The sequence below is a fragment of the Macrobrachium rosenbergii genome, chromosome 54, assembly GCF_040412425.1.
Source record: "Macrobrachium rosenbergii isolate ZJJX-2024 chromosome 54, ASM4041242v1, whole genome shotgun sequence".
Lineage (NCBI taxonomy): Eukaryota > Metazoa > Arthropoda > Malacostraca > Decapoda > Palaemonidae > Macrobrachium > Macrobrachium rosenbergii.
In genome coordinates this window covers 38,452,256-38,475,478 of record NC_089794.1, presented here as the reverse complement: position 1 = coordinate 38,475,478, position 23,223 = coordinate 38,452,256, and the positions used below count along the sequence as shown (strand labels likewise).

Genomic DNA, 23,223 nt, shown 5'->3' with positions numbered 1-23,223 from the left:
ACATCCTACAAAACTTAAAGAGGCCAGGTTGGTGCCCAGCTCTCAGACACTTGGTAGAGGACAGAGAGGTAGCCCTTGATGATGGAAACTTTCTCTGATATTTGCAGAGAAAGGTCTGGTATCCTGTATTTGCATAATAGATACCAGGTGGAGCAGAGCCATACCTACCACAGAACAGTCCACAAAGCCTGTTATAGCTTGCTGCAGATTGCTTGCCACAGTTGAAATACCCTCAGCCTGATTCATGAAGCCTCTCTTGACTAGTCGAGATAGCCTCCCCCTTGACTTGTCACAGTAACTTCCATGCATGAAGATAACTTGAGAGATTCTGCTGGTATCTTCCATTCTGGAAGGGTGCTTGGGAGATCTGGGAACCAGGCTTGCTGCTACCAAAGTATGGCTCTGAGGTTCATGTGGACATTGCTGGACTACCATAGTTTTTCAGCCCAGGGTGCTGGATTACTGTAGTTTTTCAGCCCTGGGCTGTTGAAGATTGGTTGGAAATGTCTCAGATTATCCCAGGGAGCCTTAATAGCTTTGCTTGCCCGTGCTGCCTGGTCTGAACAGTAATAAGATAGTTCCCCACTGCTCTCAAGGAATGCTGCAAATCTCATGATGCAGGGAACAGTTGGTTCTGTATGTCCAACTTTGCAGGTACCACATTGTATCAGGGCATTAATCCTTTGCCCACAACAGAATATTCACTATCAGTAGGCATATCACACGAGATATGGTGCCACCTGCTTTCTTGAGACAAGCCCTTGTGAAATTGTCCAACATCAGAGTTATCATGTTATCAGACAGTTGGTGAATTTGACTAGAACATTTGTGCGCATGCTCTTTTCTATTTGTGTCTATAGGCCTGGCATTAAAAAAACCAGTCCGTAAAGAGCAGTGAATGTGGAGCAGGAACACTTAACTCTTACATATCTGGATGATTTTCAGAGGACCATGAGTTTCAGCTGCAGAGACCTTAGTCTGAACAGGCAGTGAGTAACTAGTATCTCTATGGACCTGGGGTTGTGCTTGTGTAAGAAATGTATTTACAGTATTGCCATTTCTAGACAAATTACCTCTTGCTGGTGTTTGGTCCAACTTGTCCCAGTTGATGGTCAGGCTGATGAGGTAAGCGAGATATTCTAGAAGTTTTGCAGAGGAAGACGCCACAATCAGCCATTTGTCAAGGTAGTACATAATGCCTCCTCTATGAACCTATTCTGATAATTAACTTTTTAGCCATGACATGAATAAAGACGTGGGGCTGTGGTCAGCCAAAACACTATCTGCAACTGGAATACCTGTCCTTGCCAGCTAAACCAGAGAAAAATCCTCCGAGACCTCTGGTTTTAGACATGAAACTATGCGTCAGTCAATTCCTGGGATGCTGAAAAGTCACTTGTCTGAATGGAGCAACTTTACTGAGGAAAGGTGTTAGCTGTTGGAAGGACTGATATACTACGAAAAGGTGTTGGCTTCAAGAGATGTATGCGAGAACTATGGTCAATAACTGTTCTCCGTCTTTCTAGGGCTTTAAGAATAAATATAGCCTTCACCAATCGCCTCTCTCTTATAAAGACAAGAAGTTCCTAGCTAGGTTCTGATGTTAATGGAGAGTTTGTCTCCAGACAAGGCAACTGATAACCTCAATTTTAGATCAAAGAGTGACTCGTATGTGGGTCTGCGTCAAGTCTCCAACTAGTGATTCAAGAATTTCCCCAGTCAAGCCTCCACCAAAAGCGGCACTGAATGTTGATGAGCTTGCTCTCTCCTCCTGCACTGACCAAAGGAACATTTTTAGATAGGTGGTCTCTCTCACATGCTAAAACCCTTGGGTGAGTAGGTCATCTTTGGTTATCACAGGACAGGAAGGGGTAATAATAAAGGCTGCCTGGTCGTGATTGCTGATGTATATGATTATCTACTCCAGGAATAAGAGGGTGCAGGGAACATTTATGAGTTCCTGTAGATCCTGTTGCTTAGAAACTAGTACTAGCAAAAGAGAGTTGAGCTGACAAGTGACTCGCAGTGGTGAAATCTAAACTCTTAATAATCTACCTAACCAATTGGATAGGATCCAAGAGAGGTTTGGGTCCTTAATGTCTGCCATCTTCAGGCTCTTGAAGTCAGGGAACAACAAAATTGGATGGATATGTCAAAAAGATGTTCCCCTTCTTCAGCATGCTGTCAGCAAGATAATGGGGACAGAAGCCACCACACCTGGCTAAATTCTTTCAGTTACCTACAACTTCATTGAAGAGACTACTAGCCGCACCCAACCATTATTCCTGCCAGTTGTCAGTGATAAGTCTTTCCTTCAGGAAATGTTCCCGGGAGTCTGATTCACTGGAATTGAACCATATCAAGGGCAACCTTGCCTATTTATAATGCTGTCTAGACCTGGTAATGGGGAAAATTTTATAGTTTTTTCATTTTCTTATCTTTCCATGCTGTAGAGCCTTTGCCCTGCATCATCTCTAACTTCAAGAGGATAGCATCCATAGCAACAGCTATCAGAAGTCTCAGGAGAAATGTCAGGAGGCTACTGAGACACCTGAGAGATGGGCAGATCATTTCAGCCTCCTCTAGCTCATCAGTCTGTACCAGTATTTTGGTCAAGCCATTAACTGGTTCAAGTGGGATATGGCACCAGCAAAGGTAACTATCTGGAAATGAAATAAGATGAATCAGTATTCTGGCACTATCAGTAACAGAGAAGAAGCTTCAATACGTCCTGAAACCTCTTAAAAACCTCAGCCCTGCCTGCAGAGGTGTGACAAAGGTGTGTGACAAAGGTTGCTTAATCACCTGAACTAATTGGAAAACTAGATCCTCTCAGGAGATCCAGACTAGGGTTGCTTCAACTGGAACTGAACCAGTAGCAGTTTTCCACAGATCAGCTGGACAACCATTGTTTTTCCCTTTGTGGGTTTTAGCAAACCTAGTTTGGTTGCTAGACAAGCAGAACCTATGAGTTGAGATCCCAGTCTTGGCCTGCTACAGATATTGCTCTTTACAGATGCCTCAAGGGAAAGTGTGGCCGTGGCACTTTTCACAAAATGTTGCCCTATGGCTTGCAAGAGAGGAAGGGCCTGCCAATAAAATAAAATATCTGGAACAGGTAGCCTTGTTGTCATTTGAAAGCCACCTGTCTGCAGGATGTTGGACAATTCCACCATGGTGGCTGATCCTAGGAATGAAGCCAGTACCAAAATCTCAAGTGAAAATCCAATCTGATGTGGATATACTGTTATTGGCAAAAGAGCAGGCAAAAGATCACAGTGTCATATCATCCCCAGATACAGCACACCCCAGGGAATGCAGTATGGTATGTGACACTTAGACAGGACCAGGTACCTGGCCAAATGGCCTCTACATCAGATCTGCAGTAGGCTTTGGAAAAAGTGGGAGCTCCCCTCATAGGCTGTATTCCACCATCCTCAATTGCAAGCTTACAAACTACTGCTCAGCCATACCAAACAGTGTAACCTAGGCAAGCAATGTTTTCATGAATTCCTGTAACAAGTGGTGCTTCACGCATTTCCTCTCTTCTTAGTCAAGTCAGTGATGAACAAACTGGCAATACAGCAATGTCTCCAAACCTTCAGAGCCCCATTTTGGGCTCAGCATGCCTGTATCCCAGACCTAATCACTCCTTTTGGTGGACTTGTTACAAGCCCTGCAAACTAAGAGCCCTTACACTTTGGTAAAAGCTCTTCCATGAGCCTCACAAAGTGAGAAGCCACCAGAATTTCAGCTGCCTCAATCTCCATTCATGAAGGCTTTCCAGCAATGTTTCAACAGGAGAGGCTTATCATTCCAGGCTGCCATCAAGGGCTACCACTCTTTTAAAGAGTCCTCACTCTGGTATTTGATACTGTTATTAACCCTTAATGGACGGGAATATTTATATGAGTACTGTATCGATAACGGCGTTTGAGTGATGGACGTGACAACTCATATGAGTATTAATATTACGTACCATTCGGTTTGGATAATCATAGCACGGGAGAGACATCGATCAGTATGCCTTCAGATTTCACAGGGAAAGTCCTGCCTGTCTGCAGCTCCAGGATGTCTTTTTATTTATTTACTCATAAATAACCAGGGATTGCTGTTGGTTTTAGTTCTTATCTTTTATGATAGTATGTCAGCTATAATTGTAATTTTGAAAAGAAAAGTGCAATACAAAAAGTTACTGCATCTCCCAATCTCAGTAAATCTTGTAAATATTTTACAAGAAGTATACTGGGAATTTGTTACTGATTTTAGTTCTTATCTGTTATGATATTGTGTTAGCTGTAATTATAATTTTACAAAATAAAATAATCAGATAAACATGCATAACTTGGTAAAATTGACATTTTTGTATAAGTAACTTAACAAGTAATTACGTAGCTATAGTTTCCTCTTGCACTGTAGCTTAAATTAAAAAATTCGTGGGTAATGCTTCAAAGTTAAGTACACGTGATGGGGCCCGCCCACTAACGGAAATACCAGGAACTATTTAGCAGACAACCTCATTCTGTTTCTGCCGGCATACAAGTAAACATCGATTGTCAAAGGCACCTTTATTCCTAAATATGCTGATTGGAGACTGGTTTTAGGTGCTGTATTATTATCGATGATTTCGGGTAGTCTCCAAGCCTACAGCTTTCAGCATCGGTATTATATTTTTGTTATTAATATGATTCAAATGTATCATATTTTGCTACAGTAGCAAATTGCATTCAAACTGAGTAACTACCAATAGTGTAATTTACCGATTAAACGTAAACGTTGTGTTCACTACTACCTTTGCTCATTAGCGCAATAAAACGTAAGTATTGTATGCTACCGAACCAATAATTTTGATAATGAAATCCATATCTATAAGTTTCAAATAATATTTGATAGGAATTGAGATATGTCTGTATATTTTAAAGGTCACCTTCCTTTTCTGAGCATCGTAATAAGACGTAAACATTGCGTTCGCTACCGAACCGGTTTTTGGTAATGAAATACATACAGTGCTGTATTTGCAACTTTCAAATAATGTTTGTTAGGAGTTGAATTATGTCTGTATGATGGTACTCAGGATACTTCAAACCTTTTTCAGTAAAGAATTAGGTAAACATCTTTTTATTACACTTTCCTTTGCAGAGAACTGAAAAAGTGTAAGGACAGAATGTAGTTAGGAGAGAATGTAGTAAGGAGAGAATTTGTAAGGACAGAATGTAGTAAGGAGAGAATTTGTGCTTGTGTTGGTGGCTCTGGGCTTTTGGAAGAAGTGACGTTTCTTGACAGCTGAGAATTGGCGCTGATCACCCAGGAGTGCTCACCAGCTCCCAAGTTCTTGGCTCCTGAGCTGCTACCTCGCCGGGCACCTGGGAGCACGCAGCGCCAGTTCCTGGTTGTTTGGTACCAACTCTCCTGCTACTAGCCGTTTTATTTCCACTTGCTCCCGCGCCTGGCTCCCTCACTTCCTTTCCATGCCATTGCCAGTCTTCTGTCTGGGTTAACAAAAGTTAACCTTGTATTGAAGTGTTGTGCAGTGGAGGAGGTGGCTACTCGTCCCCCAATGCTCCTAGACAAAGGTCCCTTTCAGACTCCCATCCACCAGGGAGGAGGCATACTGTTATTCCAAGGGAGGTCTGGAGGGGAGGGGGTGGGGCAGTTACTCACCGGTAGTTGCCCCCTCAGTTGAGCTTGTTGTGCAGTCCCAAGCATGGACAGGTTTGTAATGAAGGAGGTAGCTGTCCAGCCCATCAGATCTCCTACTCAGCCCCAGTCAGACTCTTATGCACCAGGAGGAGGCATACTGGAGGAGGCATACTGGAAGCCCATGGGACTCCGAAGGGGTTTGTCCCCGGGTAGTTGCCTCCTCGGTCGAGCATGTCTGCAGGTGTTGATGGACAGACATTGGAAGGACGTCCATAAGGATGTGCTTTCACTGTAGAAGTGCTGATGGTGTGTTTTCTAGTGATTCTCAGTCACTGAAGAGGCTCGTTTCGGCTGCTGAGTGTCTGAGCGCCCAGTCATGTGGGCTAGTGGTGTCGACAGCATTTTTTCTAGTGATTCCAGGCCACTGAGAATGCTCGCTTCAGCTGCTGAAGTGTCCGAGCATGCCCATTGGGATCTGAGTGCTCAGTGTCTAGCATCTAGTGTCTTGAGTGTTCACCTGTGTCCACCTGCAGTTTGGCACCAACTGTCAGGCATCCGGTGCCATCTCTTCAGTACCAGGCTGTACAACCACCCCACAAGTGTTTTGTCTCTCTTCAGTATGTTTCACTTTCTCCTAAAGGCTCAAGATGAACTGACACTACTTCCTTTTTGAAACAAATAGTGTCTCAGAGTCCTGTCATTTACAGATAAGGACTGTTGTGTCTGGAATTTGTGAGCTGGTTGTAGAAGCTCCCTTCTCTAGCATTTTCTTCGTCCCCCTGGGAGTCTCTCAGGGAGTTGAAAGTTTGATTTTCTTTGATTGGGTAATATGGCTAATGCCTTTTGTCTTTCCTCCCTCTGGTGCTTCGACAGAACTTGGACCTACTTGTCGAGGATCGTGTCAGGGTTTTGAAATAGGGTCTTTCTTGACTGAACAGGAGTACTGGTTAAGAAGATAGAGGACTGGCAGTTATCGAGAGGCATATCCTCGGAGTGTCTTAGTTCTGTCCGGTGTGGACAAGAACAGTGGAGATAACTTGAAAGTGTTTTCCGCCCTTTTCTTTGGATCTCTGGAAGAGACAGCTCTAATACACAGTAGTAATCAGCTTACATTACAGTCTCGTCTCAAGAGTCGGCCTTTGGGATGTCAGTGTCAAATCTTGGAACATTAGTGGATGAGTCTACAGGGACTCTGTCTTTCACAGAGTTGTTATTCAAGTTTGACAAACTTCATAGGAGGGTTTTGGTATTCTTCCTTTAGTTTTCATCCAGTTCCTAGGTTTAAGGCACAGCAGTAAATACTGTACCGTAATGGTTTTTGGTTCTTCACAGCCACTGAAGATACGCATGACGCATGCCGTTTTCTGTTTCTGTCAACCAGTAAGGAGGCTAGCCTCATCTCTCAGCCTTCCTACAGTTTCACAGTGTTTTCATCAATCTCTTCTCCAGTCTGTCTTCCTTGGAATGATGAGAGGAGATCTCTTCTGAATGCTCTGTTGATATCTCTTCTGAATGCTCTGTTGATAGTCCTTACTTGGGCTCCAACTAAGAAAGCACCATGATCCCTCCAGGACCAGTGCTTCCTATCGGCGCCCGGTCCCGAATGCCTGGAATCAACTTCCAAGCTCCAAGCACCATCTTCCTGGCACCAATTCCCTAACTCCTGACTTCTAGAGTGCCCGGCACTATCTAGAGAGTATTGTGTCGGGCTGCAGGAATTTGTCATACCTGGTTTTGGACAGGCCTCTGTTATCCTGTGACCAGGCTTTTGTGTGTCTGATGAATTTTTCAAGGTTTACAAATGTGCCAGATATTAGTTCTGCCATGTTCAGTTTCGCATATGTCTTCGGTCTGTACAAGGTATCGTCAAGCCTGCACAAACCGTTTTTCAAGTCCAGTAAGTCGTTCTTGCATGGATGTCTTCGTGTCTACATGACTGTCGGGGATCAACAGGGTCAGCTACTAGTTCATTCAGTTGTCTGTGAGCCTGCACAATGATACGCAAGCTCACTCCATTGCTTGTTGAGTCCGCAAAATTGTCAGCGAGTCTGCATGGCATGCAACTCCCCTCTATCTCTCTCTGATGTAAAATGAGGTTCTAGACAGAGACGAACCAGACAGCCTAGCAGTCCTCTTTCTCTGACATTTCTCTTCTGTTTCTGGCCATGCACATCAGGTTTTTCCTGAATATAGATGACTGATGTATTCGTCTCCCTTTGAAGAAAGATGGAGGGTTTTGAACACATACTGGGACAGGGAATCACAGCTGGCACTGAAGTCCCTCATCATGTTTTGAACACATACTGGAACAGGGAATCACGGCTGGCACTGAAGTCCCTCATCATGAAACCAGTCTTAGACTGCTGCTCTATCTCCTTGTTCTAGTAGGGGGAGCCCGCTAAGGGAACCAGGAAATTTCCAGGACGTGTCCCCGGGGGAACGGAACCTTCACATACATGCCAGAGAGCTGAAAGCCATTTACTTAAGGCTTCAGTTCTTTTCAACCCTAGTTCACTCCTAGACTGCGGGTGTTCCTTTAGACAAGACCACAGTCCTTACGTTTTTTACATTAGCACTCGCCACCAGGCAACAAGAGGGGTTTACTGCAGACAATAATCGAGTTTTTTCTAGTCCAGCTGGAATTCCTGGCAGATGAACTGAGCCGTCAGGAACTTGCTCTTATTCCCAAGTGGACCTTGAATCCCCTGAACTGTCAGGTTATGTGCTTCTGAAGGGCAGGCCGACCTTGACTGCCTGCCACCTTAAAGGAACCTTCTGGGCAACAGACACCATACTGCAAGATCGTTCCAACCGTTCGACATGACCAAGAAGGGCTGAACTTTTTCGGGCTCGTCAGAATGTTACGACATGCCTCGTAGCCCCATTCTGAACTATAATTTATGGTTCCTGAATTGCTATGGTTGACTGTTGGACTCTCCAAGAATCCTTCCACTATTTGTTTCTTCTCGAACACCCTCACTTCAAGAGAGACTAGATGGTGGTACATGCTTACGCGGACAGGCTTTGGGCTCTCCGGGTGCCTATCAGGATGGAGGGTTTCTTTCAGAGGTGCTACAAGAGACATTTGAAAGATGAAGACATCATCTTCTAGCTCAGTCTACCATTTTAAGTGAACCATGTTCCGAATCGGGTGTCTCGGACTCAAGTTTCTACTTCCAAGACACTTATGACTTAAAGGTAACATTCTTTTTTTATTGGAGAGGATATAGAATCTCTGATGTTCCTCATTTTTAGGGGTATCGAGCGACGTCTGACCCAGTAACAGAGTTTGCTCATTTACCCTGGGATTTTTTAACCGAAAACAAGAACCCTTCCATTCTTGACAGCTAGGCACAGTGCTCCGGGCTCCCAGGAGCACCTGCCAGCCCAACCCTTTTCCTCGCATGGCTTCCAACTTTCCTGACACTAGTTACAGCGTGGTGTCAGCTCTGCCCCGAGCTCCTAGATGTGCCTTCCAGCTCCCAACCGATTAGTGATCTGGCAGCCAGCTCAGCTGGTGCCATGCACACCCCTGTGCTAGCTTCCGATCGTCTGGTGCCAAATCTCCCAACATCCTTGGCTCTTGGGAAGAGTAGGAAGCTCTATTCTATTGGAGTTTTCAGGTATTATCTGAGCAGGATTGGAAGGACAGGGTCCTATTCATAACTGTCAGTGTTATGACAAGGACCCTTTTTTGCCCTCTTGCCTAAGAAAGCATTGTTCTTTGTCATGTATGGACATGGTCTATGAAACCATTCTTAGTTTCAGGAGAGCATTGGGCCTACTTTAAAGTGAAAGCTAAAGACGCCAGAACAACTTCTACCTCATTAGCCTTTATGCATATACGCCCCTTACATCCATCCCACAGTTTGGAAGTGCAGTCAACTTTAGCTTCTCACTTCTTCAGAAAAGTTTAAACAGTGTTAAAAATGTTTCCAGTGCCTTGCGATTATTAGTAACTGGCTTTGCATAGCGGAAGGAACCATAGGATTTTCTCCTACTTTTTTTTTTTTTTTTTAACGTTAGTGGTCTGGTTAAACTGAGTTAATATTAACTCTCCTAGGGCTGGCCCGAAGGATTAGACTAGCTATTTAAACTCTAATAATTTAATTAAACCTAACGACATATGTTAATCTAAGAACTAATTAAGTTAATTACGAATATATATTATAAATTATTCTATGAATCTTATATTTTATCATATAAATGATTAAATTTAAGGAATTTTAAAATATTAAAAAGTGAAAAATTGTCATTTTCTGACAGTATATCTTTGAAGGAATATCTTCTAAATAAAATGTCTCTTTGGATTCTATGTTTTGGACATACCTTTAAAATATGCTTTACTGTTATTTGTATATTACATATTTCGCACATAGGTATAGGGGCATGGGGGTTACTCATCAGGTAACCATGTGTCAGTTTAGTGTGACCAATTCTTAGCCATGTCAACATTACTGAAAATCTGCGGCAATTCTGATAGGATGATGGCCACGGGTCTACAGTTTCTTTTATTTCTCTTAATTTATTGTTAAGATTGCTTTCCCTCCAGTTATTTTGCCATTTCTTCTTAATCACCGCTTTACTGTATCTAGTATAATCTTCTAATGGTAATAATTCTGCTGATATTGGGAGTGTTCTAGCCTCTTTTGCATAGGTGTCAGCTTTTTCATTGCCTTCTAATCCTAAGTGAGATGGTATCCAACATAGAGTAACAGATATCTTTTGCATTTTCATTTCATGTAATGTATGTCTAATTTCATTTACAATTTGATTTTTTGGAGTATAAGAGTTTATTGCATTTATTGAACTTAGTGAATCGCTAAAGATGGTTACTTCATTAAACTGGTTTTCATATATAGTTGTTAATGCTGTTTTTATTGCTAGTAATTCAGCAGTGAACACTGATGCTTTGTTATGTAAAGAGGCTTGGCTCTTTATATTGTTTCCGTAAACAGCCAGTCCAACTCCCATATCATCTTTGGAACCATCAGTATATAAATGATTATTACTATGTACCTTGATATGTTCCAGAGCATACAGTTTCATAGCAAGTGGGTTATTCAGTTTATTAACTGGTATTGTACATAGTTTGTTACATATCTGGGGAGCACTCATCATCCATGGAGGCATTATTTTGTTAAAATTGTTGGGTCGTGGTCTTCATTTCAGTGCAGGTGACGGTGTTATCTGGTTTTTTATTGTGGTACTGTGCCCAAGGCGGCAAGGGCACTTTTTGAAGATTAGCTAGCCCTTGGTTAGCTCCTTTGTTGCAAAAGTTGCAATTATGATTTGCTAGTCATCGGACTACTCCTTGGCTGCAAGGTTCCCATTTAGGTAGAGGCGTTCCACGGCTGTACCGCCACGCCACTACAGGTCAAGTTGAGCACCAACCAGAGGCAATTTTCTACTCCAGGCTCTCTTAACTAATAAGGAACTACTGTACAAGCATTGGTTGATAATGAAATTTAGGTCTTGAAGACCAAGCGCCGGAACCCATCAGGATTAATTACAAGCATTGTATTCAAAGCTAGCAACTTTTTCCATTTCAAATTCATTATGACTTAATGCTTTGAAGCAGAACATGTCCATGTATCCCTCCTCCTGTCAATGTGCGAATCAGCTATATAATTACTTGGTAAGTTGCTTATAAAAAAATGACATTTTATAATAAAGTTTTATATATACTTACTAAGTAATTACATGACTGAAGCCCTCCCTCCTCTCCTCCGATGGACATACGTCATAAACAGAATGAGGTTGTCTGCTTAGTAGTTCCTGGTATCCCCGTTAGTGCGCAGGACCAGTCAATATTTTTTCCTTACACCTTGTGCATTTACATATCTTCCTCTTTCCATTGATGTGGTTTTTTTTTTTTTTTTTTTTTTTTCTCTTACATTGGCCAACCTTAAAGTTTGCCCAGGGTGTGCTCGATATATATGTAGCCCTCCCTTGAGGGTTGAAACTCGTATCCAGTTGAGGATACCAGGAAGCATTCATAATAACCATAGCATCAATTAGGAAAGTGAGGAGAGTTGTGGGCTCTTTGTCTAGTGAGGTTTCTATAAAAAAAAACCAATCGTATTTGTCTTTCCAAAGTCACTGATTTGTAATGAAGAGACAGACAGCTAGCCTACCTCTCAACCTCAACTTGCACCCTTACTTCATCCTTGTCTTTTCAGAAACGTGGCAAAACGAAAAACAAAAATTAAAAATAAGACCAGTAAGGGATTTTTTTGTGCCACGATCATTTACGGTTAATCCTCTAAAGTCAAAAACCTTTTAGTCATGTCCCAGTAAGTTGCTCCTTCTCAAAAAAGAAAGAGGATACAAAAAAGAAAGAGGATACAAAAAAGAAAGAGGATACTCCTGACTGTGACTCCTCTTCCTCCTAATCTTGGTCACTTCCAGTTAGCTGGGTACTTGATTTTATATTGTAGAGGATCAGTGAAGAGTGAATGGTTTTGTTCAGTGTTGAATTAGTCCTTTGATGAGAGAGATTTGAGTGTTAATACTAACCATTTCATGACCCCTTGTAAGTCCTTAGAACTCTTGAAATCCCAGACCCAGTTGTTCAGCCATTTGTTAGTTCAAGTCCTTGAGAGTTGATGTCCAAATAGCTGCAAGTCTTCTTTCTACAAAGTAGTTATCCACATAATTGTAAATTGATGGTAGCTTACTGCCAAATGAAATTTAATTTTTGAAAAACAAAATTGATTATAATACAAAAGCCATCACTTCATTAGGTAATCTACCTTCCTCCCAGCCTTCCAGAGCTTTCAGACAGCTCTTGTTAGACCATTTTATACTGATAGAGAATCTTAAGTATAGATGGCACACATGAAGCCACTAATTTAGTGGTGGATTGTACCAAAAAATTATTTTGATAATAGTTTCACAGTTAAAAACACTATGCAAACCATTAGACAAATTACATATTCCCCACTTACTTGAGATGATTGCTGAAGTTGTGGTTCTATTTGAGGTTAGAAAAGTAATGTCATAGCCCAAGGAGATAGCCTTTCTTCTGTGCAGTGCACCAAGAACAGAAGGCTTTGGTACCCATATGAAATGGGAAAAATACCAAAAATACCAAGCTATTTGTAAAACACAAATTGAAAATTCCTGATTATCATGCCTCCTATTGCTTTAATTTGACAGATTATGTATTCTATTTTCTTTCAGATTTAGCAGTGATAACTGGAGAGGAAATGAAGATTGAGGTGGAAAAAATAAATAAGGCTCTCTCTCACATTACTACAAAGACTGCAGTAAAAGTTCACCATGCAGTTAGTGACAACCAGATGGTTCTTTATAAATTCCAGGTCCAAGTTCTTAAGGAAGTCCTTTCTATACTGAATAACAACAAAAAGTATGATGCTCTTCTAAGGCCAACATTAGATTTTGTGAGAAAGCGTGTGATGGGGCAGAACATGCGTATTGCTCCACAGATGGTCGAAGAGATCACTTGTGAGCTTCAACGCCTGACTGTCCTACCTTTGTGCATGGATTTATATGAAAGATCTAAACAATACAGTCGTCCTGAACTACAACAGATAGTAAGTAGCATCAAAATCCTTTTGGATCCAACCATTAAGTTTGACAAGGAACAAGAAGCAAAAGTCAAGAGATACCTGAAGAAAAGCGAGAAGTATGTGGGAGGTCTCGGAATTACTGATAGAGAGAGGCTTCAGGTCTTAGAAGCCATGGGGCTGAAACAAGGTCACTGGTTTAAATGCCCTAATGGTCATATCTATTGCATAGGTGACTGTGGAGGAGCCATGCAAGAAGCAGTTTGTCCTGAATGCAAAGCTGTAATTGGAGGGGGTAGTCACACCCTTAGGACTGATAATGCCTTAGCATCAGAAATGGATGGAGCTATAATGCCTGCATGGCCTCCCCGTCAATAATGCCAGTTGCAAATAAAAGTTGCATAATCTACATATAACGCAACCTCCTTTGCTGAATACCTAGTGTCTTCATTCTTACCAATGATGGGAATACACTAGATAAATACTACAAAGTATAAAATTTTTTTACATAAATTTAGTTTTGTAATTTTTTTTTTTGTAATAAATTTACAGAATATCCTTCTTTGCCAAGTTAGAAATGTCATTAATCTTTTAAATAATTGAGGGTTCACATATAGCAGTGCTTTTGTCACTTGAATTTTTGTGAATTTGCTTTTATGTGAAATAACTTTGTTAGGAAACAAATCATATAATTTAGATGTAATTGTAATGGTATCTTTTATTGTGAAATAACTTTGTTAGGAAACAAATCATATCATTTAATGTATTGTTAGGAAACAAATCATATAATTTAGATGTGTGTAATGATGTCACTGGAAGATCATTGATACACAAACTGAAATACCTTTCCTTTTGTTATTGATAAACTGCATAACTAAGTAATAATTTTAGCTTACACTCTTCAGTTTTTATTTTATTTTGTAATTTACAAGGATATTTGTTGTAGTTCATAATGTTGACAGGAAGAGCTCAAGAATTTTTATCACAAAGTTCTGTATGTACTCTCTTGTCATTGTAATGGTTAAAACGCACTTTAAGCAAAAGAATAAGTTTGACCTTGTACTGTATAGACAATTATTATTAAAGGAAGATTTTTAAACTAATTCACAAGGTTCAAAGTTTAAAAAAAAAAAAAAAAAAAAAAAAAAATTACAAGCCTCACAAATTTCAGGCTAAAATATATTTTGGTATTATTAGGGTTTTAGTTAGTGTAGATTTAAAATGCTAATAACATCTTGTCTGCTGAAAACTGTCATATGATAATTGATTGTAAATTAACCCCTCTTATGTTTGGCATATAAAGTCCAACGGGTTTACAGGTATGTCCAAAGTCGGTTCTTGTTAATACTGACTAGTAGCTTAAAATCCTAGCCTAATGTGTATTCAAAATTGTATTGAATTGAAAAAGGAGATTAGTATCTGCTTTATTTTTATATAATCTATATCAACTCAAAGAACAGTTAAGACACCTGCAAACAAAATGTCCCACTCGGAAACTATCTTGATTGATTGTCAGGTAACTTGAATTGAACGCGTGAAATCCAGAATTTTTATAGTGTCTGTGTTGAAATCCAGAATTTTTATAGTGTGTGTGTGTGTGTGTGTGTGTGTGTGTGTGTGTGTGTGTGTGTGTGTGTGTGTGTGTGTGTGTGTGTGTGTGTGTGTGTGTGTGTGTGTGTGTGTGTGTGTGTGTGTGTGTGTGTGTGTGTGTGTGTGTGTGTGTGTGTGTGTGTGTGTGTGTGTGTGTCCCCTTTTTTGTAATCGAGTCCGTTATTTAACATTAACCTAATTTTACAGGAAAAGTCCATTCATGGTTGTGTTGTGGATCTTGGAGGGAGTTTTTGAGGGGTGCTAATATTTATTTTATTTTTTTTTAAATGAAGATCATACAATTATGTCATTCCATTTTTGAAAACTGGCAGCTTTGCTGTAAAAGAAACTGATGATTGTTTTACCATATCTTTTATATTTTCTCCAACATAATATCTGTTATTGTAGTGTTGCTATGATGACTTTGTACTGTTTTCTATTTTCCTTTCATTGTCTGAATGTTTATAATTGTACCTTTTGTTTTGACATTCCTAATAAACTTCATGAACCCCCCTTTTTTTTTTTTGACATTCCTAATGAACTACATATTTCAGCAGATCTTGTGTGTGTGTTGCACCAGTTGTAAGGGACGAGATATTGCTTCCACAGATTTTGTATGTTTGTAGTACTGTTGGCCAATGAATGGCTGTAAGTTGATTAGTGCTTCTTGACAAGGTCACAACACTGGCTGTAAGTTGATTAGCACTATTGACAAGGTCACAACACCAGTGTCTACCTTGAGGAGGAAACACTTATACATTTAGCCTTGCAAGGGCATACTATAAACAATACCAAAGTTGTTTTAAAGTTGGTGTTTTGCATCGGAATCTAGAAATGTGACTTGGTACAGTAGTATTTTTTTTTTTTAAATCTAATGGTGATATTACGGTAACAATTTATTTTTTTCAAATCTAGCTATTGTTGGTAGTTCTGTAACAACCACATCAGTATGAAGAATTTTGATGGAGCTGAGATTACAAAAAGGAACCAGAGTCAATGGTGTAGGTGGTATTCTTGGATTGAACTTGGGATAAAATAATGCCGATATTCTTTTCAAACCTACATATTCTGTTGCTGGGATTTCTCAGAAGTATGTAGGAAACGTTGAGTTGAGTATTCTGAGTAGCCCAGCTTCTATTTTAAATATTTTCCCAAAATAATATAATAGATAAAATTTCATATAAGCATTTACCAAAGCCTAGAGGGTTGTGGACCATTCAAGGGAGGCTATATATCCCTTAACTAGGGCTAATAAGCCTCTTCTAATGTCGTAGGCAACTCCAATTTTACTCCTTGGACATGCAAGAGAAATAATAGCATCCCTGCCACTCCATGATGGGCAGTCCCCGGTTATCCGCGATCCGGTTAATGGCGCTTGTCTAGCGACGGCGGTAACTGGAATTTTGACACCGATACCGGCGCCGATAACCAACAATCGGTGCTATTATTGCCGATTTTTGGTTGGCAATTTTTGATTATCGTCACACACACTGGAAAGAAACCCCGCCGATAACGGGGATTGCCTATTGTGCGCTGATATTGCAAAAATCAGAGAAAGGAGGTTGTAACCATATATTGTCTGCTGATGATACTATACAAAGTCGGAGAATGGAGTTTGTAACCCATACTGTGCACTGATATTGCAAGAAGTCAGAATGGATGGATGCCAAGTACTTGGGTACAGTAAAATGACTATGCTCTGTTTTGGTATTGAAATGAGTCCATAGGGCAGTGTGTGCAGTAAGGGAATAGAACAAAGGCTGAATGTGCTTCGGGTAGCTTAAAAAGTTCATAGCAAAAGTTAACATTTGTAGAGTCAAGACGGACTGATGAAATGTTGCAAATAGTTTTGTTGATTGTTTTGAGATGATTTAGTATGGCAGATTGTTCATTGTTTTGTTCATTGTTTGGAGATGAATTAGTATGGCAGAGTAAAGTTTGTATTAGTAATTGTATGCTATTTAGGAAGGGAGAAGAATGCAAGTGAAAGAGTGCTTCTCGGAGAGAATGTGAAAGTATGGTTAATTTAACTGAGAATGCAGGTAATAGAGAGGGAGTTTTGATGGGTGTGGCATTTCTTGGGTAAGAGAGAGATTGCAGAGCTACATTCTGAAGTGTGTCTTAAAGAAGAAATGAAGATAAAAGTTGTATTTGATTAAGTGTCATTATTATTAAGTATTATGAAGAGCAAGCAAATGGATGTAATGATGAGAAGGCTGGTGGGGGGTATATCAGAACTTATTTGAGTACCTGGGCAAAAATATCATAGGGGAAGTGGGAATGATTAGTTAATAAAACAAGATAGGATAAGTGAATGAACGGTTGTTTATTGAAAGAAAAATGGACTATTGGAGGAGCATTAATTTGACGAGACCAAAAATAGTGGTCGAAAAGAAACTGAAAGAGAGAAAAAGGGCAAGTCGTGAAAATATGGTGTGCCAGAATTACAGGGAGGCGAGTTGTTTCAGGGATACATGACAAATGAAACTTGTAAAAGATGCCAAAGGAGAGAGTATTTAGTAAATGCATTTTTGAGGTGATGGAATGCCAGCTGTTTTCGATGATTGGTTGAATGAGGAACAAATATTAATTAGAATCTACGCAAAGTGACTGGTTTTAAGAATATCAATTAGGAGATTAAGAGCCAAGTTAAAAATGCATGAAGGTGTTAGTGAACCAACATTCTTGCTTGCAGATAAAAAATAAAAACTTGAAATTTTAATGAATTGTTGCCAGTTATGAAGAAGAATTGTAAGTGAGAGAGATGTGGAGATGCAGGTTTAGAAAACTGTACTTGAGTGTTGAAATGGTTTTTGTTCATGTGGAGAAAACTGATGATGCGGAGGTTTTGGGAAGGAGGTCTAGGTAATGGACTGATAAAAATGGCAGGCATTAGAAAGGAGGCCCTTAAATATCTATGAGGTACTCGTACTGATAACCAAAAAGGTCCTAGTGCCAGGTCATCAGACCAAACTTTAAATAAAAATCAAATATTAGGAGCACATGAGTGTGTTCAAGATACAATAGAGGTGAGGGCTCACTGTACTAGATGGGTTTATTGGTTTCGATGGACTACAGATGAATGTTATGGTTGACCTGTGGTCCATGAGTGGAAATACTCACTTTAGGTCAGTGAAAATCTGAGAGGTAAGGAAACAATTTTCAATAAAGCAAACAACATTTACATGTACAGCAGACCAAGACTTGGAACCTAGCAGTACAGTAGTTTGAAATTAATTTCAACCATCACTAATGCATTGTATGCTTATTGTAAGTATTTTACAAGAAGTGTAAAAAGTCCAAAACCAAAAGAATACGGATGACAAACATACAAGAGGCCCATGTATATAATAATTACAAAAGCAAACGAAAGTCCAGCCAATGCTTGTGTATGTATACACTTCTCATACCATACACTGTGCTTGCTTTTTATACCCAAAGAGTATATATAAGCAGCAGCAGTTGCTCAGCTGAAATGTCCTTTGAAGCTTACCAACAAGGTAGTTAAAATATTTGGAGGGGGAGAAAGGGAGTGACTCCTTGCCCACCTCACGCTCACCACTTTCTTTGGGTGCCATCAAAGAGGGCCTATATGATGGATTTTGGATGAGTAGCCTGCTACCATTACTCCTTATACCTTGTTCCTTCCCTTGTGTATTGTGTGATTACTTTTTGATTGTTGCTTTTTTTTCTCAGTTATGGAGATTGAACAAGCCACCATATAGTCTCTCATGTCTCCCACAATGAAGGACACATGTACGTATTGTACTAAGTACTTGTATGGGAAGGAAGTGTACTTGTTCCCATCCAGTGTTAAAAATGTATCTATTGGACTTCGCCTCAGTGGAAGAAGTATGGTAAGAGGAGGAGGAAACCTAGCAAAGTTTATTTGGGTTCACCTCCGTGGTGCCACTGAACCCCTCTAGAACCTTCCTGTCTTCAGCTACCATTCCGTATCCTCCTTCCTATGGCTCATCTATTCCTAGGAGGGCTTTGTCACCTGAGAACTGTGAACCCATTCATCCATTATCTGAAGATGAGGAGAGCAATGAATTATCCTCTGATTGATTGATTGATTTATAGATGTTAGGCATACATGTCAAGCACTAGGACAACTACTGTAAGGCCATTCATCACTGAAACGGAAATTGACAGTGAAAGGTTTGAAAGGTGGAACAGGAAGATAACCTCGCTTGCTTAGAAAAATCTGGCCAAATATGAACACTTAAAGTGTTCCATCACTTGCTGCATTCCAGGACTCACTCAGGAAAAAAGGTTGATCAACCAACCACAGACATGTCTGTTGCTACCTCTGCAGTTCCAGTGTCTTCCTTGTCTGCTACAAGTGATCCTCCAGTGGCTTTGGTGGTGCGGAGGGTCCACCTCTCTGACTGGATGATGTGTCAGTCTACAAACTGGCAAGCAACTTCCCTCTCAAGAGACTCCCCCGATAGGGGAGGGGGGGGCAGTGCCATCAGTGCAACTCATGCGATGCACTGCAGGCATTACTTAAGTTTTCCTCCTGTAACACCTTTCAAACCTTTCACTGTCAATTTCCATTTCAGCACTGAATGACCTCACAGGTCCCTGTGCTTGACCTCTGGCCTAAATTCTATATTCAATTCTCAAGAGACTCCATCAAGAGGACTTCTTCAATGCTGTGAAGGCCAATGCCTTGGAATCTGTAGCAATGGTGTTGGTGCAAGCAGTCTTGGCTGGACCTGTGGATGGGCACCCTTCACTGACATCATCACAAGCATTTCTTCTGCGGACAAAAAAGCAACACTAAAGAGGTTGTTGGTGTCAGGTGGTAAGGCCCTTTCACACCTGGTCAACCAGATATCTAACCAGGGGAAAAATCTTAGTCCTGTCAAGGGGAGAAAGCATTCTCTCATCGCTTTCCAGCCATGTGCCGCATAAGAGCAGCCTCTCATTACAGAATAGATCTATGCTGCGTTTGTGAGAGAGGTGCGAAATAATGAGCAGGGAGACAAAGTACTGCTGATTTATTGATAAAAAATAGCTGCTTATAAAGTGGGATGCAGACGTCTGCAAAGTGCGCAGAAACTGCTGGTACAAAGATTTACAGGTGACCTGAGGTCAAACTGGTTCCTTTAAAAACAGGACAGGTTCATACAGAGAACATAGTGATAAAGAATGTCTGACATATGAAATAAATAACTTTTTGTATATAATAAATGACTGCTTGGAAAGACAACATATACATAGTTTAAAACTGTGATAATAAATATATATTCCGCTCGACCTTAGGTCACGCAAAGGCACCGCAGAAAACGGGATGTTCTCCACAGAGAACGTGTTGAGCGGGGACTTTACAATACTCCCCCCCAAGATGGAAGTAACGTCTGATTAAACCAGGTATCTTCTGTGGCGACGAAGGGGGCCCTCTCTTTCTTGATGTCAACTGGAGAGGGTGGTCGCCTTCCCCAATGTCCTCTGCAGTGGTTTTTTGTGGTGCATTTTCGTCAGGTTTCTGGGTTTTCCGGGGATGCCCTCGCCTCCTTCCTGAGACCGGGGTTGTTTGAGGGGCTGCTGTATCCTGCCGAAAATTTTGGGTCCACCTCCGTTGCCCCCCTCCAGGAATGCGGGTTTGAGACTATCTATTGACACCCAGTCTTCCCGCCCATGGATGGATATTCGGAATGCCTTCTTGTTCCTTTCCAGGACTAGGAAAGGTCCTCTGTAGGGTCTGGTCAAGGGTGGGCGTAAAGCGTCGTCCCTGATGAAGATGTGGGTGGAGAAGGACATCTCAGGGGGCATGAAGGGGGATGTCCTGTCGGTGAATGCCTTCTGGCAGGGGGCGAACTTTCCAACCCTGTCTCGGAGCCTCTGTATTTCTATTTCATCCCTGTTCTGTGCGACGAGTTCCCCTAGGACTACCAGAGTCTCCCCGTAGACTTTTTCTGCTGAGGAGGGGTCGCTGTTGGCTCTGGGGGCTGTCCTCAACCCGAGGAGGACCCAGGGTGGCTGGTACTTCCAGTTTTCAGAAGAGCAACGAGCCATGAGGGACGCCTTCAGAGACCTGTGGAACCTTTCCACCATTCTGTTGGCTGCAGGGTTGTAGGAGGTGGTGCTGTGGTGAGTGGTCCCCATTAGATGTGCCAGGGCGGTCCACAGCTCGGACAGGAAAGCGGGTCCCCTGTCTGTCTTTATGTCATCCGGGACACCGAACCAGCTGATCCAGCTCGAGAGGAGGGCTTCCGTGTATGCACTGGAGGTGGCTTCTTCCATGGGCGTAGCTTCGGGTCATCTGGTGGAGCTGTCGACAACTGTCAGTAGGTATCTGGCTGCTCCTGATGGGGGAAGAGGTCCTATTACGTCGACATGGATGTGACCATCAACATGGATGTGACCAAAACATCTCTTTGGCTGGGGGAATTTGTCCACCCCGATTCTGTGTGCTGCCCCACTTTACTTGTCTGCCATGCCAGACAAACTTCACCGTTAGCAGTTTGGCTGCCGTCCTTCTGGAGGGGTGGGATAGGCCGTGGATGATGTTGAAAACCAACCAACGTCTGGAGGCGGGTACCAGGGGGCGGGGGCGTCTGGTACTGATATCGTTCAGTAATGTTGATCCTCCTGAGCCGAAGGGCACGTCCTTCCACTTCAGCGACGTGACGGCTGTACGGTAGGCTGGGGTCTCAGGGTCAGCAGCTTGTTCGCGGGCGAGGTCCTCGTAATTGATCCCGAGCTGTACGGAATCGGTCTCGATCCTCGAGGGGGCATTGGCTACCAAGTTCTTCCTGGTGGGGAGGTACCTGATGGTGCAGGTGAACTCCGCGATGGCTGTGAGGTGTCGCTGTTGCCCAAAGGACCATGCGTCACCCAGCTTCGTGAAGGCCTGGACCAGCAGCTGGTGGTCGGTCCATATTGTGAAGGGCGTCCCCTCCACAAGGAATTTGAAGTGCCATACCGCCTGGTATGCTGCGAGGAGTTCTCAGTCGAAGGCGCTGAAGCAGGACTCAGTGGGGTTTAGCCTCCTACTGAAGAAGGCAATGGGCTGAGGGGTCCCTCTGATGATTTGTTCCAGAACTGCCCCGCAGGCGACATTGCTGGCATCCGTCGTCAGCTGGAGGGGAGTGCTGGGATCCTGGTGGGCCAAAGATGTTGCTTTGGCGAGGGAGGCCTTTGTCAGGAGGAAAGCCTTCTGCTGGTAGGTCTTTGGATTTCCCTTCAGGACCTCCGTCAGGGCGGCCATTGTGTGAGCGATCCCCAGGATGAATCTTCTGTAGTAGTTGACTATCCTGAGGAATTCTCGTATGGCCCTGATGGAGGTACGGGTGGGGAACCTCTCGACGGCTTCAACCTTCGATGACATCGGGCGGATGCCCTCCGGGGATATCTCATGGCCTAGGAACTCCACCTTCTCGACGCCGAAGGTGCATTTGTCAAACCTGATGACGAGGCCATTCTCCTGTAGGCACTGCAGGACCTTCCGGATGTGTCACAGGTGTTCCTCCCAGGACCTGGAAAAGATTATGATATCGTCGACGTAGCAGACGCAGAAGTCCAGGTCCCCCAGGATGCTGTCCATCAACATCTGGAAGGTCAACCCGCATTCCTCAGGCCGAAGGTCGAGCAGGCAAAGACGTAAGACCCGAAGGGCGTAATGATGGTGGTCTTGGGGATGTCCTCCGGAGCTACTGGGACCTGAAAATAAGATTTTAGTAAGTCCATTTTGGAGAATATCCTGGCCTCATGGAAAGAGGAAGTCAGGTCCTGCATGTTTGGCACGGGGTAGTGGTCCGGTTCTGTTTCCAGGTTCAGCCGCCTGTAGTCGACGCATGGCCTCCAGGTGCCGTCTGCTTTCTGCACCAAGTGAAGAGGGGAAGCCCACGGACTGGGAGCCTTTTTTGCATATGCCCATCCTTTCCATCCCTACGAAGGCCTTTTTGGCCTCCTGAAGGTGCTGCGGGGGAAGCCATCGGAACTTCACATGCGTCAGGGGCCCCTTTGTCTTAATATGGTGGTATATCCGTGTTTGGCAGGAGTCCCAGGCATCTGGCGGAGCTCGGGTTTGAAGACCTCCGGGAACTCCTTCAGGAGGGAACCATACTGGTGGGGCGCGATGGAACAGATGGCGGGCTCCCTGGGGCCTGGCAACAAGGGCAGGGACTGGCAGAACTGGGTGTCTAGCAGGCGTTTGCGGCCGACGTCAACTGCCAGACTGAAGTGGGCGAGGAAGTCCGGCCCCAGGAGCGGAGTCCTGACGTCCACGATGATGAACTCCCAGTTGTACCTCCAGCCAAGGATGGAGATCGACAGGAGCTTGGTGCCATAGGGGAGGATGGGGGACCCGTTTGCGGTCGTCAGGCAGGTAGTTGGGTCCGGAGGACGTCTGAGGTCCCGTGACAAGTTCACCCAGGACTACGAGGGGCTCCCCATATTTTCTCCGCTGCGGACAGATCACCGTTGGGGTGTGCGGTCGTGGATGCCCGCT

The 23,223-nt window shown here is 42.8% G+C and overlaps 1 protein-coding gene across 5 annotated transcripts in view; it reads left to right on the top strand.

The window, feature by feature from the left end:
• LOC136834990 (NFX1-type zinc finger-containing protein 1-like) overlaps positions 1 to 15,275 on the top strand; it is a 73,305-nt gene extending 58,030 nt beyond the window's left edge. For all 5 annotated transcript variants that reach the window (XM_067097978.1, XM_067097979.1, XM_067097980.1 and 2 more), the window contains exon 14: positions 12,826 to 15,275. In XM_067097978.1, the coding sequence (XP_066954079.1) occupies positions 12,826 to 13,550 (725 nt within the window). In that variant the 3' untranslated portion in view covers positions 13,551 to 15,275. The remainder of the gene's footprint in view (positions 1 to 12,825) is intronic.
• The last annotated feature ends 7,948 nt before the right edge of the window (positions 15,276 to 23,223 follow it).